The 20,779-nt window shown below is 37.6% G+C and overlaps 1 protein-coding gene across 4 annotated transcripts in view; it reads right to left on the reverse strand.

The window, feature by feature from the left end:
- The window catches only part of LOC126184856 (pancreatic triacylglycerol lipase-like), a 452,695-nt gene that overhangs the window by 81,492 nt on the left and 350,424 nt on the right, over positions 1 to 20,779 (reverse strand). For all 4 annotated transcript variants that reach the window (XM_049927467.1, XM_049927464.1, XM_049927466.1 and 1 more), the window contains 2 exons: positions 15,172 to 15,326; positions 13,836 to 13,955 (listed from right to left, as the gene is read on the reverse strand). In XM_049927467.1, the coding sequence (XP_049783424.1) occupies positions 13,836 to 13,955; positions 15,172 to 15,326 (275 nt within the window). The remainder of the gene's footprint in view (positions 1 to 13,835; positions 13,956 to 15,171; positions 15,327 to 20,779) is intronic.

Genomic DNA, 20,779 nt, shown 5'->3' on the forward strand with positions numbered 1-20,779 from the left:
CAATCGGTTAAGTGGTATGTTTCAGTTCTACAACCTCTATATGACCCAACTACCACAAAAGTTATTACATGTTCGCAGCATAAAGCACATTGTACGCCCTTGTTCCCTGAATATAAAATAATGACTGTTATAAACCTGTATATATACCAAGTGTTAACATATACAAAAAAGAATCTACATGAAGTAAAACATAGACATAATACTGATGGGCACACTACAAGAAATAATAATTCCATACTTATGTCATACCATAGGTTACCAAAGTCAATCAGTAGCTATGAGCTACTGGACTACAAACTATTTACTTAGCTTCTGCAGGTGGTACAAAATCTTCCACAGTGTGAATTTAGGAAAACATTAAATAAATGACTTGTTGTCAACCCCTTCTATGAATTAAAATAATGTTTTGACTGTAACATGGAATTGTAAGCTAAAAACCGACATGGCCAAACAGTTCTATTTGTTAATTTAATGATTACATTATGTATATAAAAAAATTGTCTATTGCTGTAAAGGCCTAATAATGATAAAATTATCTTATTTTATCTTGTCTTTCAGGAAAATGGTAGCAAGGTGTGTTTAGTGTCATGGCTAATTCCTCCCCAATACTTGTCAACATGCAGCTAGTGCTGCTCTTCTTGTGGCTTCATTAGCAAGACAACATTAAACACTCACAAACAGAAGTAATAATAGCAGATGTCATAATCATTTTCTTGGACACTGTTAAAAAACTTAGCATCACAACAGTCAGCCTAAAGTAATTATTACATTTATTTCCTGCATAAACAAGAGCAAAGTTTGTGTGTTGTATACTGAATTTCATTTATCAACATCCGATACAACAAGATCCAGATACTCTTCAAGAAACATGAAAAGAAAGTAGTCTCATTTTATATAAATGTCCTACAAGAGGCAAAAATGTGGAACCTATATTTATTTAGAAAATTACAATTATACTTCATTCTCACCTGAGTCTTATCTGCAAATTTAAAAAAAAGTGACATGCAACTGAGACAGGCAACATCTTAGTACCATTTTATGTCCAGTTCAGATCAGATGATGACAGCAACTCACCATGGCATGACTCAGTAAGAAATGAAATAGGTTTGTGAGCCTTGACTCATGACCAGCAACACAATAGACTGTAATACATTCACTTTTCTTTTAATTTTAGCATACCCTGATGAGGTCATTAGCACCCTTACGAAAATAGTATGAGTGAAATGGAATTAGACATTTAAAGCTGAATAAAATACAAAACAAAACTCTGTTTTTAAAATCACACTCATTTACCTACACAGTCATTTTATATTATATAGGAAGAAAAACTGAAAATTATCTTTGTTTTCAAACTTGCAGAAGTCAATTAGAGAATAAAAGAATAAATGGTAAACTAACAAATCAGAATAAGGTGGCTGACAGATCATTTGCAAAAGCCTGGATCAACCAGTCACCCTGAGAACACATTAAAATCTCCTTATAATAATACAGGAAGTACATTAAGCATTTCACAAAACCTTAAAGGTCATACCATACTTACATCATCATCATTTTAAACAAAGAACAGGTCAGCTGGTAAACTAATCCTCCTTCAGAACTGAGGTCATTAATGCATCCTAATGTGTGGCACTCAACTTGGAGAAGCCAAATGATATACTGGTGGTGAGAAATATTTCCATTACCAATATTTTGTGGGCAATGGGAGGGGAGGTGGTGATGTAAGTACTTGATCAGCAAACTTTGGAGGCAATGCACTGGATTAAATTTTAAACCTCTCCACAGTGTCACATTAACTGAGGACAGATCACATTCTTCATGGTGTCCATCTTTGAAACAAGTCTGTCAAGCTTAGGAGCTCACATGACACTACTCAAAACAAATAGCTATGTAACAGCAACAGTACAAGAAACAAAAGAAAAATTTGGAGAATGAATTAAAGTCCAGGGAGAAGAAATAAAAATTTGGAAGTTTGCTAATGACATTGCAATTCTGTCAGAGACAGCACAGGACCTGGAAGAACACTTGAATGGAATGGACTGTGCCTTGAAAGGAATCATCAACAAAAGCAAAACAGGGATAATGGAACGTATTCAAATTAAATCAAGTGATGCTGAGGAATTTGGTTAAGAAATGGGACACTTAAAGTAATATGTGAGATTTGTTATTAAGAAAGCAAAATATCTGATGATGACCAAAGTAATATAAAATGCAGACTGACTATGGGAAGAAAAGTGTTTCTGAAGGAGAGAGGTTTGTTAATATAGAGTATAGATTTTAGTGTTAGCAAGTATTTTCTGAAAGTATTTGCATGAAGTGTAGCCATGTATGGAAGTGAAAAATTGACAATAAACAGTTTAGACCAGAAGATTTTGAAATGTGGTGCTACAGAAGAATGGTGAAGATTAGATGTGTAGATCATGTAAGTAACTAGGAGGTATTCAATAAAATTGGGGAGAGAACAGATTTGTGACATAGCCTGACTAGAAGAATGGACGATTTGATAGGACACATTCTGAGAATCTAGGGATTGCCAGTTTAGTATTGGAGGGAAGTGTGTGTGTGTGTGTGGGGGGGGGGGGGGGCTCAAAAGCATGGAAATGGCATGTAGGGTGTTACTACATTGTGATGCAGAATATCCTATAAATGCTTTCTTGACTAATAATTCTTTTCTGTGAATTACCATAAGCCATGGTACCCAGCATAATGACATCTCTACCCTGACTTTTGTAAATGGATTAGGGAATTCTGGGTATGTTTATCTGCAGGGTATATTTCCTGTATGGACTGAAGGATGCATAAGCAGCCAGTGTACATGAGAAATTCCACAGCACAAATATGTCTCCAGCACTCTCACATTTAGGTCTACATGTATTTCTGCAACAAGCACAGTAAATTCATGAAAAGCCAATGAGCAGCAAGAAGAGCCCATCAGCAACTACTGCTACGAACAATGTGATTAAAGTAAGTTGCAAATGGAGGATAGGGCTATTGCAAACACATGCTTGTGAGCTAAATTATAGTTATCTGCATATTTCATGAGTCATAATTGGGGTGTCTCACTATGATTGGTACAAATCAGTGTTAGGAGTTAACAAATAGATGTGATTTCAATTTTAAGTTGAAAATTGATTTTATTGTCTATTACATTCTTTACATCACTGGGTATGAAGTCAGAAATTTTAATGGCTTTGTGTGCCACACTACTGCCAAGTAAGGGACTTGCAAGTCATTTCTACTTTCAGTATTATATTTATGAAGGTGGTTGTTGCTTTCTGATTTTGTTGAGAATGAATGCTGTAAGAGTGAAAATATACTGTGAGACAGTTTCCAGTATGCCCAACAGTTTAAAGAACTTTCTGAAAGAGATTCTAGAGTGCATGCCATATATTATCCTTACATCTTTCTACACAACGAACACTTTCCTCCTGAAGTTGCCTCAGAATATGATACCATTAGTTAATAGTGAATCAAATTGGAAAAGTAAATCAGTTTTGTGGCACTTTCAGTTCTAAACTCAGCTTTATCTGTAATGCAAAAGTTGCAGAGCTTAGACATTTATAAAATATCTTTAACATGTGAGTTGCATCTCAGAATGTACACTATTCTGTTTCATATACTGAATTACCCTTATTCATTATTTCTAATGGTGTCATCATTCTTTGAGCACTACAGAATTCCATATATTGTATTGACCTGAGATTAGGACAGTCCATCTGCAGAGAACTGGTTGTTAATTTTTGGAAAATTTTTACTTTATTTTCAACTTTTGAAGTTTCTCCATCAGGCTTGATTCTTATACTTGCATAAAGAAACCTATTTCTGCTTCTTGATGTAAGATAGCACATCATTTAAGTACAACTTGAAGGACAGATCCAATATTTAACTATGTGGTATACCTGTAGTAATTATGCCCCATTCTGAAAAAAAGACCTCTCCCCTCCTTTTAATGAGATGGAAGATGGGATGGAAAATAGTTAACAGCAAGATCTCTGTTACCGTATCATTCAGATTTCTATAGAATGCTGTAAACTGCATAAATGCTTTTGACAAGAAATTATATTTTGTCAGTATTTTGTTATTTCAATTTTTTAATAATCTGAGTCATGAAATGAAAAGTGGCATGTTCTGTGGAAAGATCTTTTTCAAATCCAAACCGATACTTCTAAATATTTCATTTAGGAATAGGTGGGTTACTGTTCTTATGTACACAAGCTTTCCCAGTACCTTCAATGAGGAGGTAAGCAGTGGGGCTTGTTGGCAATTATTAATATCTATCTTATAATGATGTATGGAAAGTTCTGGTTGAGAATAACAAATTATTTAGGAATAAAGTAGATGAATCATCTTAAGGCCATCTTTTGAGGCGTCTCCTTTATTCCTAAATAATTTGTTAATATCTATCTTACTACTTTTTTTGGAAAGTTTTGGGCCAATGGCATATTTCAGCCTGTCTGGAAATATACCCTGTGAAAGATATGTGGCATATGTGACATAACACACTGTTAACAAATGAAGAACAAGATAGTAGTAATTTACACGAGATATTATGAACTCCATAAGAGTTTTTCCTTTTGAGGAAGTAAATTACAGGCTTAATTTATTTGGTAGAGCATGGAGAAGACATGAGTTGGCTGTATCTTTGTGGCATTGTCATTTCTTATTGCATGGACTCTATTGTTTTGTCCCTTAAACTGCCTATGTGTAACTTCTGAGTTACTTCCATGAATTGATTATTAAATATGGTGGCTATCTGGCTGCCTTCATTTATTATTCAGGTGTTTCCTTCACTGCTGGATAATCTTTTCTATCAGTGATTGTGTGTTCACCTAAAAAAATATGTTATATATTATTGTATAGCTTTTCTGTATACTTGTACTAACAAGGGAAGCAACCCATCGCAGCCCCCCTCAGATTTAGTGGTAAGTTGGCCCATTGGATATGGTTCAAATGGCTCTGAGCACTATGGGACTTAACATCTGTGGTCATCAGTCCCCTAGAACTTAGAACTACTTAAACCTAACTAACCTAAGGACATTACACACATCCATGCCCGAGGCAGGATTCGAACCTGCGACTGTAGCGGTCACGCGGTTCCAGACTGAAGCACCTAGAACCGCCCATTGGATAGCCCATCAAAAACTGAACATGAATCAGATATGAAAACAGGAAGAAGGTGTACTGAACTGAAGAGAATAAAAATAAAAACAGTGAATATTACAAATTTAATATGTGCAATATTGAGTGTCATTAACGAGACTTGGTTCATAGTTATGTGGTCACGTTTTTTTTTTTTTTTTTTTTTTTTTGCATAAAATTATGAACTGTTCTTCTGGTCGTTGACATGTCTGATACCTGCATTCAAATTTGTGTGTGTCATGATAACATTTACTTGTGATGATAATATATTCTTACCACATGACTCATATTCTGTGATGAATAGTGCGAGCAGGTGAGATGAAGCATAGACCTCTCACAGAAATGAAAACAACAAATAAACAGGTGTGAACTATGTTACAGTGGTGGAAAAAACTTCTAAAACGGAACGCAAGAGCCATAACATGTGGTACCTGTGTAGAAGAAATAGGAGTTACATATGTCTGGAAGTCCCTTCACTATGTGCTGCTGTTGGAAACAGACATTCGCCATGACAAATACACAAATTTGAATACAGTGAACAGACACGTCAATGACCAGATGGACAGTTCGTAATTCTGTGAAAAAAAAAAAATGTTGGGCACAAGGGAGATTTGAACCTGGATCTAACCCAACACAGCCTAGCACCATGACCACATGACCACAGTCTGCGTCTCGTCAATGTTGCACAATATTGTACATATTAAATTTGTAATTTTCACTGTTTCTATTTTTCATCTTTTTTTCCACAGTTCAGTACACCTTCTTCCTGCCTTCATATTTGTAATGGACCAACTTACCACTAAATCTGAGGGGGTTTTGATGGGAGTTTTGCTTGTAAGTAACCTATTCAGTCTGCCTTTTTTATCTGAACCTTCCATAAATTTAATATTGGACACAGTGTGCTACCTCTTACTGATTGTGTGGGAACAAGGCATAGCAGATGATGGCTCACCATTGGCATTACACGAACGAGAGTGTCATCTACTCTCCCATAAACTAATCATCAGAAATCATAAGTGACTTTAATCAAATTATAGCTGCAATCTAAAACTGCATAGAAGGTAAAGTTTAAAACATATCCAGGATTGCAGTACCTCCTGGGTCAGTCCATATCTTGACATTTATTTCTGAAGAAAAAAGTTTTCTGAATTATGTGTGGAGTTTCCCTGAGAACATATTGTCTTAATCTTTTTAAGAAACTTGGGATACTTACCACTATTTAACATTATATTCATCCAATTAAGACTTTCTTGGCTGACAATCCTGTGTGCTATGAAACCAATGAAATTAACCATGTTCACAAAACAAAAAGAAAAGCTGACAGCCAATGTGATTTGAAAAACCTAACATGGTTACAGAAAGGTGTACAGAATTTCAGGATTAAAATATTTAATTCATTGTCAAATAACATCCAAGGTGTACATAGTAATAGTGCTTTATTTAAAAATACAATAAAAATGTATTTACTTGTTAAAACTTTTTATTCACTAGATGGATTTTTAACAGAGATATATAAAATTCTTATGCACATGTTTTTATTGTTTGTTTGCTATGTATTGTGCGACCTATGCAAATCCTTGAATGAAGCCTTTTTTCACTTTTTTTCTGTTTCTGTTTGAGTTTTATGTTTGCATTTTCCATGCCATTGTTTTTGAAGAAACTGATAATATATTTACAAAATTTCATTTAAAATACAATTTCTTTCATATCACTTGCTTTCAGTTTACTTTCTGGAAATAATCATCAATTTCTTTCTTCCAGAATGAGAATTTCACTTTGCAGCAGAGTGTGCGCTGGTATGAAACTTCCTGGCAGATTAAAACTGTGTGCCGGACCGAGTCTCGAACTCGAGACCTTTGCCTTTTGCGGGCAAGTACTCTACCATCTAAGCACCCAAGCATGACTCACACTCTGTCCTCACAGCTTTACTTCTGGCAGTACCTTGTCTCCTACTTTCCAAACTTCACAGAAGCTCTCCCGAGTTCAAGTCTCGGTCCAGCACACAGTTTTAATCTGCCAGGAAGTTTCAATTTCTTTCTTTCCCAATTTTCATTTGCTTATTTCCTCATTTTTTCATTTTCAAAATATTGTTATTGTCAAATGAGTTTGTTATGCAGACTTTAATAAAATATTAACTCATTTCAGTGCCCCATTATGTGTGATAATGGTTTCCTTGATCACAATGTATTTGCTCTCTTCCTCTAGGGAACAAACTTTGTTCACGGGATTTACATCACTTTGCTGCTCAAATTCCATTACACAGATATCAGTATTTAAAATTTCACAGATGTTTTCATCAGGTGGCTGTTTACAACCAGAAATTTGGATTCTAAATGATAATATTTGTTCTAATTAGGACTAAACACTATATAATGCATTTTTCAGATTTTCAAAAAACAATGAAATATGCATTGATATACTGCACCCAGATAATCAGAAGCTTGTTGTTCTGCAAATTCTAACAGCTTTTGACCATACCGGTTTTATGTTTTGGGGTTTCAAAACATGAAAAACTTAATAATTTCCCAAAAAACTATCCAAGCTATAGAGTTGCCTCCAGCATAATTTTAAAGTCTGGTACGCAACATAGCACTACTGTGAGATTAATTTAACATTGCAAAAAGAGATTTGAGGTTTTTAAGTCCTTAAAAACAACCCTTTTATTTTTTTCTCAGAGAAATATGTGTGTTTCTTACCTATCTCTGTTTGCCTTTAATAAAATCTGAGGATGGAGAAAGAATGGACTGCAAAGGAAGTTAATTTATAAATACAGTTCTGAAGGTCAGTCCTACCATCAGCCAAGCCATACTGCCTCATTTTTTTTTTTTTTTTTTTTTTTTTTTTTTTTGCATTCTGTAATCAGGATAATATTTAACTGAAACATTTTAATCATATTCTTCATGTAACACACACACACACACACACACACACACACACACACACACACACACAGACAAAAATATGCAAAAATATGATGCACCGGAAAGCAATCATCTGAACGGGATGCAGATTGGTAGATGTGACGTAGAGATGTACAGATAAACAAATGATTACAATTTCGGAAAAACTGGATGATTTATTTAAGAGGAAGAGCCCCATAAATTGAGCAAGTAAATAATGTGTTGGTCCACCTCTGGCTCTTATGCAGGCAGTTATTCAATGTGGCATTGACTGAAAAAGTTGTTGGATGTCCTCCTGAGGGATACTATGCCAGATTTTGTACAATTGATGTGTTAAACTGTCAAAATCCTGAGACGGTTAGTGGGCAATGTCCATAATGCTCCAAATGTTCTCAACTGGGGAGAGATCTGCCAACCTTGCTGGCCATAGTAAGGTTTGGCAAGCATGAAGTCACACAGAAACTCTTGCCTTGTGCGAGTGGGCATTATCTTGCTGAAATGTAAGTCCAGGATGGTTTGCCATTAATAGCAACAAGACAAGGGGTAGATTATCATTAATATACTGTTGTGCTATAAGGGTGTCATGAATGGCAACCAAAAGGGTCCTGCTATGAAAAGAAATTGGTCTTGGTTGTTAGGTTGTATGGCAGGCAATAGGTTGATATTCCACCAGTGTCTGGGGCATCCCCAGACATGTCTTTGCTGGTAATCAGGGCCCAATTCAAAGCAGGACTCACCACCAAAGACAGTTATACTCCAGTCGATGAGATTCCAGCCAATGACATGTTTGGAGATGCCCTGGACAGTTTTGGGATACCAACCCGAATGTCACCTGCCATACAGCCCAACAACCAGGAGTCATAGGCTGGGGTACCATTTCATTTCATAGCAGGGCCCCTTCGATTGTCATCCACAGCACCCTCAAATCCTGGGTTTACATTTCAGCAAGATAATACCCGCTCATACATAGTGAGAGTTTCTACTCTTTGTCTCCGTGCTTGCTATACCCTACATTTGCCAGCACAGTCGCTGGATCTCTCATGAAATTGAGAACTTCTGAAGTATTATGGTCAGGACACTCCAATCAGCTTGGTATTTTGATGATCTAACACACCAATTGCATAGAATTTGGCACACTACCTCTCAGGAGGATATCCTACAACTCCATCATTCAATGCCAAGCTGAATAACTGCTTGCATAAGGACAAAACATTACTGATATGCTCAATTTCTGAAGCTCTTTCTCTTGAATAAACTATCCAATTTTTCTCAAATATTAAACATTCTTTTGTCTGTACATGTACAGCACATCTACTGATTTCTATCCCATCTGCATAATTCCGTTACTGTGCAACATTTTCTTTTTTGTCTTGGAGTGTACACTCCTGGAAATTGAAATAAGAACACCGTGAATTCATTGTCCCAGGAAAGGGAAACTTTATTGACACATTCCTGGGGTCAGATACATCACATGATCACACTGACAGAACCACAGGCACATAGACACAGGCAACAGAGCATGCACAATGTCGGCACTAGTACAGTGTATATCCACCTTTCGCAGCAATGCAGGCTGCTATTCTCCCATGGAGACGATCGTAGACATGCTGGATGTAGTCCTGTGGAACGGCTTGCCATGCCATTTCCACCTGGCGCCTCAGTTGGACCAGCGTTCGTGCTGGACGTGCAGACCGCGTGAGACGATGCTTCATCCAGTCCCAAACATGCTCAATGGGGGACAGATCCGGAGATCTTGCTGGCCAGGGTAGTTGACTTACACCTTCTAGAGCACGTTGGGTGGCACGGGATACATGCGGACGTGCATTGTCCTGTTGGAACAGCAAGTTCCCTTGCCAGTCTAGGAATGGTAGAACGATGGGTTCGATGACGGTTTGGATGTACCGTGCACTATTCAGTGTCCCCTCGACGATCACCAGTGGTGTACGGCCAGTGTAGGAGATCGCTCCCCACACCATGATGCCGGGTGTTGGCCCTGTGTGCCTCGGTCGTATGCAGTCCTGATTGTGGCGCTCACCTGCACGGCGCCAAACACGCATACGACCATCATTGGCACCAAGGCAGAAGCGACTCTCATCGCTGAAGACGACACGTCTCCATTCGTCCCTCCATTCACGCCTGTCGCGACACCACTGGAGGCGGGCTGCACGATGTTGGGGCGTGAGCGGAAGACGGCCTAACGGTGTGCGGGACCGTAGCCCAGCTTCATGGAGACGGTTGCGAATGGTCCTCGCCGATACCCCAGGAGCAACAGTGTCCCTAATTTGCTGGGAAGTGGCGGTGCGGTCCCCTACGGCACTGCGTAGGATCCTACGGTCTTGGCGTGCATCCGTGCGTCGCTGCGGTCCGGTCCCAGGTCGACGGGCACGTGCACCTTCCGCCGACCACTGGCGACAACATCGATGTACTGTGGAGACCTCACGCCCCACGTGTTGAGCAATTCAGCGGTACGTCCACCCGGCCTCCCGCATGCCCACTATATGCCCTCGCTCAAAGTCCGTCAACTGCACATACGGTTCACGTCCACGCTGTCGCGGCATGCTACCAGTGTTCAAGACTGCGATGGAGCTCCGTATGCCACGGCAAACTGGCTGACACTGACGGCGGCGGTGCACAAATGCTGCGCAGCTAGCGCCATTCGATGGCCAACACCGCGGTTCCTGGTGCGTCCGCTGTGCCGTGCGTGTGATCATTGCTTGTACAGCCCTCTCGCAGTGTCCGGAGAAAGTATGGTGGGTCTGACACACCGGTGTCAATGTGTTCTTTTTTCCATTTCCAGGAGTGTATATACAAAATTTCGACACTTGCCGTCACAAACAAGACTGACTGCGAACGTGATGCAGAATGGCTCTGTTTTACAACAACATTTGGCAAAAGTGCCTGTAGGGGAAGTGAGCACTGTCAAAAGACATGTTGCTAAACCAAGTTTATGAAGTCCATTTGAAAATAAAATCCTGACACAAAGGCAGTTGAATGATTTTGCACAAGAAACCATTCCTGGCATCCACTTTGGATTATGTACAACGGAGGAATATTCACAAAATGAAATAAGGTTACTGTTGCAGTTCATTAATTTAAAAATCATACAAGGCACTCAAACTATCCTCTCTCATTCCAGTGTTTGAATTTCAAGCTATTAGTAAACCACACTTCTTGAATGGTAAACTGAATATGCAAGCCATTTATAAGCATCATATTTCCTCATAAGATACGTGGGTCATTGAAGCTGGATTAACCGATAGAGCAAGTTATCAAACCAAAGTTTGTGGCACACTACACACATTCCTGAAAAGAACCATCAATCTAAGAAATTCAAGGTTAGTGTACTTTGTTAAAAGGTACATGCTACTTAATTCTTTATTTTTATAGAAACACTGAAATCTTAAGATGTGCTAGCCGACTGCACTGAAACTAAGGTTACGCCCGTGATCCCTACAGGAAAAATCCATACACAAGGAGGATGGTGGAGGGGGGGGGGGGGGGTGTTGAGGCGGCCCCGACTGCTCTGTGGAGCTTATTTATTTTATTTATTTTTATTCTCTGTATCTGAAAAAGATTGCTTAGACTCTTCTAACAAAAATTTACATTATATCATTACACGCATTCTTATGCAGTTGTTTCTACTTTTGTTAACATTTTATTACTTAAACGTATTTTGAGGTTAATACTATAGAACTAATAAACATGAGATTCAATTTTTAGTAATACCTCAGCTTGGTTTTTTTAACTGTTTGTAATTAAAATCTCTAAATTCTTCTACATTATTCCTCTACTATGCAGTGCAAACTATTGTTTGTAAACACATGTTAATATCTGGTACTATGAGCTCCAAACCTTTGATTTATTTGACATGAACTGTCCCTCCTATACTTCAATATATTTACAATAATTGTTGGCCTCTTTAGCAAGCAGTGCAGCAGTCAGTTCCAACACTGGGTTAGGGCTGATCTGTTTCCCACCAACCATGAAAATGTCACATTTATGGAGACCCCAAATCAACAAATAGGATAGAAGCAGGAAGGTAACCCTTTGTGTAAAGTCCCATTAAATCAGTTCATAGGAGTTCACATGAATTGCAGATACAATAAGTTGTGTACTTGATATCTACAACCATTTACTGTCTCATCTATATGACACTAAAATTGTTTAAGCTTTACAGCCCACTGATATCAACCTTAGTATGACTATAGAGGAAGCATTATCAGACATTGAGAATAATAACGTGCATCTCACATTTATGACTTTCTGGTAACATGATGCATGGTGCACAGATACACATCACAATTCAGAAAATTGTATTGTACTAGAGATATATGCTCTCACATACACATATACACATGAAGCCACCCAAATGCACAGTGCTGCAGCTGTGGAGCTTTCCATTAGTGTGTGTGTGTGTGTGTGCACGTGTGTGTGTGTGTGTGTGTGTGTGTGTGTGTGTGTGTGTGTGCGTGTGCGTGTGTGTGTGTAAAACATATGATTAATCTTCTCAGATGTTTTGCCAGATTGCACAATTGGTTCTGCATAAATTTTCAGCAGCAACAATTGGTGTCACGTCCAGGTGAATGTTGAGGATTAATGGGCTAGTCCTCTGTGGTGTGACCTATTATGGTTTTATTGACACACGTACTCATGGGTGGCAGAGCGCAGTGATGGAAGAATGAGGCTGAGCACTGGAAAGTCAGTTGTTGCTATGTCATCACTGGATTCACATTGTGCTTTATTGTACCCTCAGTAGCCAGTACAGGGTCCACCCTCTTGGTAAGTTGGAATTTGTTGCCTTTGTTTATCAGGCTCTGGTCAATTCAAATCCTACCATTTCTTTAAGCAAACTACTACTTTGTGAAAACCCAAGAAGAATATAAAATACAGTTAAAAGTGAAATTTTCCAGATAGTGTATTAATTTGTTGGATTCTGTAGCCATGATAGTTAGCCTTACTTGTGTAATAGTCAAATTACTGGATTTGAAATTTTTATTATGCAGCAGCCAACTAGCAAGTTACATGATCACCTGATGATACTGCTGATCATATACTGACACAGTGTCTGAAGATGTTTCTCTTTAAGTGTTCAGACTTCTTAGCAAGCAGTTCCCCACCTCTGCTAGTGACCATAGATATGCTCAGGCATTGGTTATTTTTCTTGTGTGTACTACCACTACTTCTGTATCACTTTTTCTTCTAGCTGATTCTCCTTAGTGAGAACAGCACACAGGGTTGTTTGCACCTTTAAGGTATTTTACTCTACTTCTCTTACAGAACATATACCACATTTTATTAAAGACCAACTCCCAATAGAGACTAGGTGTCCTACTCATTATGCTTCCTGCAATTACCTACCCACATCATTCAGGTAGTCTGACCAGAAGTACTGTGTTACAGTATTAGTGGCAGTGTTTATTGAGTACAACTTCCATGCTGAAAGAAGACTACCTCATAATCTGTTATTCTGGCACTTGTATCAAGTTGTTGGGTTTTGTGTAAATGCATGGAGGCTTTTGTGGTAATATTTCGCTGTTAAGATTTTCATCACAAGTATTTCATTAAAAAAATAAAAAATTAAAAAAAGTTCACAGATTGCTGCACATCTTAAGGCAGTTAATCATTCCCAAACTGAGCAAAACCTTAACTAATAAATATGTAAAATATCATAACTAGACAAAATTAAGGAAAAAATTGTCATCACCTTCATTTAAGAACAGTAACACATTACTTCAACAATAATTTATGAAAGTAACAACAAAGTATTAAATGATAAATATATTGTTCTTTAAAACTTACTTTAACCCAGTTACTAAGTGGTGTATCAATAAATCCATGAATTATCATTTTTGTAGGTTTCTTTGGATCAAAATTTGACTTGCGTATTGTGTAGTCATTTTGAACCCTCAAAACTTGTCCCTGAAAATGTGAAAACAGAATTCTAAACAATATAATCACTGTATGGGAAAATAACTGATTAGAACAACTAAAAATGTATTATAGCTTCATTCAGGTTAGCTCTTTGTGTGTGAATCTGGTTTGAAATAATGATATCAAACCAAAAGAAAAACGAAATAATGATATCAAACCAAAAGAGAAACATTTAGTTCTGGGATATACATGTTAGCATTTGTAAGAATTGAAGTAAAACTCTGTAAATTATATTATGTGTGAAGCATTAGAAAGGCCTGTAGTTCTGACAGCTGCATGATCAGTATCATATATTCCCATCTGATTTAGGGAGATAGAGCAAAATTTTTCTTCTAAGAACATGAACCATTCATGGTTAAAAGGTTAGAATGTGATCTTGCGATGAAAACTATGTTCATAGTTACATAAAAAAGCCAAATACATATTTATGAGGTGCTTGTTTTTGGGCACAGGGAACGTTCCCATAAAAAAAAAAGCCCTGGTTAACATGATACAACAGAGATTATCTCTTGTTATCTTGAGATTTTAGACATTAATAACTCTGACACATCTTAGCATGAAATAACTTCCAGGCATTGAAAAATGTGTGTTGTGATGATAAGTGTAATCTTCTACTAACTTTCCCTTTTTTTGGGGGTCTCTGTTTCCCATGAACACTTGGTAGAAAGAAATGAGAGAAACTTTTATTCTTACAATATGAGACACTTGATGATATTATATCACCTTAGTCTCCAGCGGAGAGAAAATTTTTCCCTATAAATGAAGTAATCTGTGTTTTGTGCGTTTCCATATTTTAGCTATTTGTGTTTTCTAATAGACAGAAGTAGAGCAACTGTCCACTGTTCACTTCAATTGGTGTGCAATAACACTTTAAGTACATTTAGGCTGCCTGCTATACTATGTCAAGTTACACTACTCAAATGCACAGACTCAGTTAAGATCTGACCCTCCTTCCTACTTGAAGTATGGGCTTATAATATTCCACATTTGAGCTGCTGCTGTTGCATTTATGTGTAACAAACAGTTACTTACTTCTTTGAGAAAGTAACCATTTGTCTGTCAACTAACAAATATTGAAGTTTGTATACATTACATAATTTCACATAAAAATTGCACCACATAGCAAGTATACACACACCTCATTTCACTGCATACACAAATAATTTTTTTTCTAGATAATTATGAGCAACAGTACTTGTCTTACCTCTGTAGGATTCTTGCGAGTGTATAAAATGAAGCGAGTGCCAATGACAGAGCGAGGAAGTGGAAATACATTGAAAGGTCGATATATGAGATGGTACCATTCACGTGTTACATTTAGACATCCAAGTTCATCATAACAGCGGGTTTCATTTTCAACTGGGGGAAAAAAAAAAGACATCAAAGGCACATAATAAAAGAATATTGACTCAAATATAAAACTGGTGACAGAATTAACTGGCAGAGTTGCTTACAAACTATTAAACATCAGCTTTGTTCTGTAAACATTTGAGCGATTGTAACAAAAAAATATATTATATTAAAACAATTATTTAAGTAGGAACTTTACACAGACTAATTAGTGTTCACTGATTCAAGCACTACATTTAGTACTCATTGTCAGTAACAGCCCATTAGGTCCTTGCCGAAAAATCAAACATATTTATAATGCCATATTGTAGCAGTTAAGCATCAAAAATCTATTTTGAACTTCATGTACTTACAATGGCAACAATGGTACTTTAATGAAAAATAAGAAGAAATGACAGTGCAAATCTAGGAACCTGCTTCATTGGTGGATACAATTGTTGTGTTCAACATGCATTCTTTTTGAGTGCAACTGTATAACATAAAACAGCAAGTGACTTTGTAACATATCATTAAATATGTACAGTTATAGAAGCATTTTTCATTTGTCCTTGAATTTCCTGCTTTTGAATTTATACAGAGTGTTCCAAACTAATGTATACACTCTTTGAAACTGAATTACTCTTTAATTAAAGTGGACAGAAATAACTTTTTTTGGGTGAGAATTCAGAAGTAGGTGAAAACATAGCAATGTTTCCATTTGATGAAGGTTTGGAAATAAATATGGCATTATCATTTGAAGAATGGAAGTGGGTACTAAAGTGTTATTGCAAAATAGACACTGTGAGATTTGACAACAATGGACCGTTGAATTTGCAATATCACCACCTTCACAGTTACCAACTACAAGAACCTGAGACAAGTCTGAAACTGATGGAATGGTATATCATGTGAAGAAGGGACACTGTAAAATAAAGAAATGTTCAACAGACAATAAGAGTGTTGATGTAGTGACTCAGGCATGCATACAATCTCTGAAACAGTCTGTCAGGCAATGTTGTCATCAGACTGAGATAAGTAAAATCAGTGTTAACAGAATTTTGTGGACTCCTAGATGAAACGCTCAAATTCCAACACTTCTCCATGCTCTGAATGAGGATAAACTCAAGAGGCAAACTGAATTTTGTGAGTTGTGCATCAGCATGTGTGAAGAAGGTGAGTGCTCCGAATGAGGATGATCTCAAGGGGAAACAGAATGTTGTGAGTCATGACTCAAATGGTTTGAAGAGGACCAGTGTTTCCAAGATCTAAATTCATTGATTGGATGAAGCAACCATTAAACTCAGTGGAACTTTTAGCCACCATAAATGTGTGTACTTTGTTTATGAAAATCCACCTGTTGCTGAAAAAAAGGCATGATAATCTACGAGGAGTAGCAGTCTAGTGTGGTCTGTCATCCTAACCCATTTGTTCGTGATTTTTTTTAAAAAAATGCATAATTATGTCTGTAAAAGGCATAAATTACACAACAGAGTTGTTTTGACGGAAGTCATTACCGCCATTATCGAGATATTTGACGTTGCCATATGGCAACGCTAGCCACTTACACTACCTAAATTTATATGGATTACAACTTCAACTAAAGTAAGTAGGTTATTGAAATTTCTTAGTACATATACAAGTTTTGCGCAAATTTATTATTCAGTCTTCATCATACAATTGATACCTTATAACACAGTTCAATTAATAATCAAAAATCAAACCTCGAACTCAGCATTATTTTACATGAAGTGGAATAAAACAGTCAATACACAGTCCCACATTACACATTGAACATATTGTTCTCACAACAGATTTACAGTCCTTGTGTGCACACCTTTTCTTCTTCTTTTTTCTGTGTGCTGGATGAGGTGGTCAATCTCATCAAACCTAATTGAATCTGATATGCGGCTGTCGGAACATACCCTCGTTGCAGATGGTCTTCCGGCTCCTTTTGGTAAAGCTTGGTGTCTTTGCAAGTACACTGTTGCTACTTCTCTCTTGAAATCAAGCTGAGAAATACTTTGGTTTCTTGCTTTATTAAACAAAATTCTACTGTTTTGTATGGCGACATCTAACATCCATGTAAAGAGACACCAGTACCATTTCTTGCTTCTTATTGCAATGCGATAGCATGCTAGATTCTGATCCATCTGATCAGTACCTCCCGTATATGTATTATATTTGGCTACCAGTGTTGGTCTGGGAATCATTATATTTCGCTTTTTTAGTTGCGAGAATCTCTTGACTTGGCCAACTTCTTGTGCACCACATGAAGAAGAGATCATTGTGACAACTGAGTTGTCCAGCCACAGCACATACACAATCTTCATCTGTGTCTACATACGGATCTGGGGGCTCAACGAATACATCACCTTCAATATCGTCATTATAAAGAATCTCCAGCGCCTCAGCAAGCGAAAAACCTCTTCTAAATCAAAAAAGAGAAAATTCGTCCTTTTACTGAGTACAAGCGCCTAGCGTTGCCATATGGCAACACGGACGTTCAAACGGCCTAAATGAACGCAATTTATTTCACAGCAAGCAGTAACCTCCAAAGAATATATATATATATATATATATGAGTATTTAAAGCACAACCATATTAAAAAACCAAATTATATATCGTAACCATTCTAAAAAACCAAATTATATATCGTAAGTTACTGTGTAAAACATACTTACTCGAACTTATACTCCATTTTTCTTCGTCATTCAGCAAACAACGAGTTCCAACACTGCTTACGCAGCAGAACTTAAATGTATTGTAAAAACTATTGCATTGTAGTGATCTTTACAGTCTTGCAGAACAGAATCCAGTGCTGCCAACACTCTCGCTTTGTTGATGTCGTGGAATCAAAGATTTTTAAAAAGCGTTAACAAACGTTGCCATATGGCAAAGCAGGGGGTAATGGGTTAAGGGTTCATTGTGCTACACATCTTTGGGGACTGCTACAGGTGACTTACCTACAAATGTTGCAGACAATAACTCCATGTCTTAATAACATCTTGGACAATGAAGATTATTATTTTCATCAGAATGGAGCACCACCTCACTTTCACATGTGAGGTAATTTCTCAGTAACACGTTTCCTTTGAGAAATGATTAAGAGGAAGTGCTGTGGAGTCACTAGCTTGCCAACTGATTTAACCTCTTTAGACTTCTATCTGTATGGTACGGTACTCAAGAACACAGTGTATACAGAAAAGCAACAAACACTGGATGATCTAAAAGAGCAAACTGGGCAATCCAGCAATGTTATGTTGACAATTCATTGTGGTGGAAGGTGGTCATTTTGAGCATAGAAGGTGGTCATTTTGAGCATACTCCACCATAAGTATATGACGCTAAAATTTTTTGAATTCTATCTGCTTTAATTAAAGAGAAGGCAGTTTCAAAGAGTGTATATACATTATTTTGAGATACCTTGTAGATAAATTCCTCTGTATAACTATTTTTCCTTTATAAAACAATAATGGAAACCCATAAAATAATTAAGAACAAAACAGACATATGACAAGCTGCCGATTCAAAATACATATAACACACTGAGGTGACAAAGTAATAGGATACCTCCTAATATTGTTTTGGAACTCCTTTAGCCCTACATAGTGCAGCAACTCTATGTGGCATGGAGTCAACAGGCTTTTGAAATCCCCTACAGCCATGCTGCATGTATACCCATCCATAATTGTGAAAGTGTTGCTGGTGCAGGATTTTGTGCACAAACTGACGTCTCAGTTATATCCCAATGATGTTCAATGGGATTTATATCAGGTGACCTAAGTGGCCAAATCATTTTCTCTAATTGTCCAGAGTGCTGTTGAAACCAGTTGCAAACAACTGTGGCCCAGTGACAGGCACACTGTCATCCATAAAAAATTCCATCATTGTTTGAGAACAAAGAGTCCATGAATGGCTACAAATGGTCTTCAGGTAGCTAAACATAACCATTTCCAGTCAATGATCAGTTCAGTTGGACCAGAGAACCCAGTCCATTCCACGTAAACACAGTCCATACCATTACGGAGCCACCACCAGCTTGTACAGTGCCTTCTTGACAACTTGGATCCATGGCTTCGTGGGATCTGCGCCACACCTGAAACCTACCGTCAACTCCTACAAAGTGAAATCTGGATTCATCTGACCAAGTCACGGCTTTCCAGTCGTCTAGGGTCCAACTGATATAATCACGAGCCTAGGAGAGGTGCTGTCATGCTGTTGGCAAAGGCATTAGCATTGGTCGTCTGCTCCATAGCCCATTAATGCCAAATTTCACCATAGTGTCCTAATGGAAATGTTCGTGGTATGTCCCACATCGATTTCTGTGGTTACTTCACACAATGTTACTTATCTGTTAGCACTGACAAATCTGCACAAATGCTGCAGCTCTCAGTCATTAAGTGGAGGCCAGCAGGCACTGCATTGTCTGTGGTGAGAGGTAATGTCTTAAATTTGGTATTTTCAGCACACTCTTTGACACTGTCGATCTCAGACTACTAAATTCCCTAATGATTTCTAAAATGGAGTGTTTCAAAAATTACCCAAAGCTAATGAACAGCGCTTTAAAAATGAATACAATATTATTAATTACAAAAACTGCATGTGTAAAAAGTTAAAACTATTTTCTGCTTGTAATAAAATTCCTTAGCTTTTCAAATAGTGGGGTAATGTGGAAACGCCTTAAAATTATGGAAAACTAAGTATTTTAAATAAAACTGTTAGAAACTAAGCACATAAAGAGGGATTCCACTTTTCACATACTACACACTCAATCCACAATTCTCCCCTCACGTCTTTGGAAAGTGCACCTCCACAAAAAATGAGGATCCTCGCTCTGCTGATGTGATGGCACCTACTTCACGTTTACCTTTCAGTCCAATTACACGTGATATCTTGCCCTGAACGACAGTTAGCCCCGTATCGTCTACATTGTACACACACTCAACACTATATGAGTGTTTACTGTACTCAGCTTACAAAGTGTCATACAGTTTGTGGCTTCTATGTTGAACCCTTTTGCTGTCGAAAATGAGGTCCCCATATACTTGTGCGCTGTGAGTTTATTTTTGTGTCGACTAAGAAAAAGGCCAAGCCAAGCTCTACCTGCATCGTTTAAAATAAAAGGATGATGGATGTTATTTTTGCCGCTGGTTGACAAGCTAGCCACCTGACGTCTAATGCTACGGTTACTACGGATGCGAATTCTGACGAGAACGTCCGAAATCCTTGCCAGAACAAGGCGGCTACACTGTGCGCATTTTCTGATAGTACTGTACGTTTCTGCTGCTCAGTGAAGATGGACGAACTTTATGTATTTTAATCTTGAAAGTCTGTTAATGATGTTATTGATATTAAATGGCGGAAAAACAGAACATGTCAAACAGTTACGTTCTAGAAGAGACGACAATGGAAAGTTTCAAATGTTGTTTCAAGAATTGTGGGACCAACCGAAATAATTTTTCGAATATTTCAGGATGAGACC

The sequence above is a fragment of the Schistocerca cancellata genome, chromosome 4 (genome assembly GCF_023864275.1).
Source record: "Schistocerca cancellata isolate TAMUIC-IGC-003103 chromosome 4, iqSchCanc2.1, whole genome shotgun sequence".
NCBI lineage: Eukaryota > Metazoa > Arthropoda > Insecta > Orthoptera > Acrididae > Schistocerca > Schistocerca cancellata.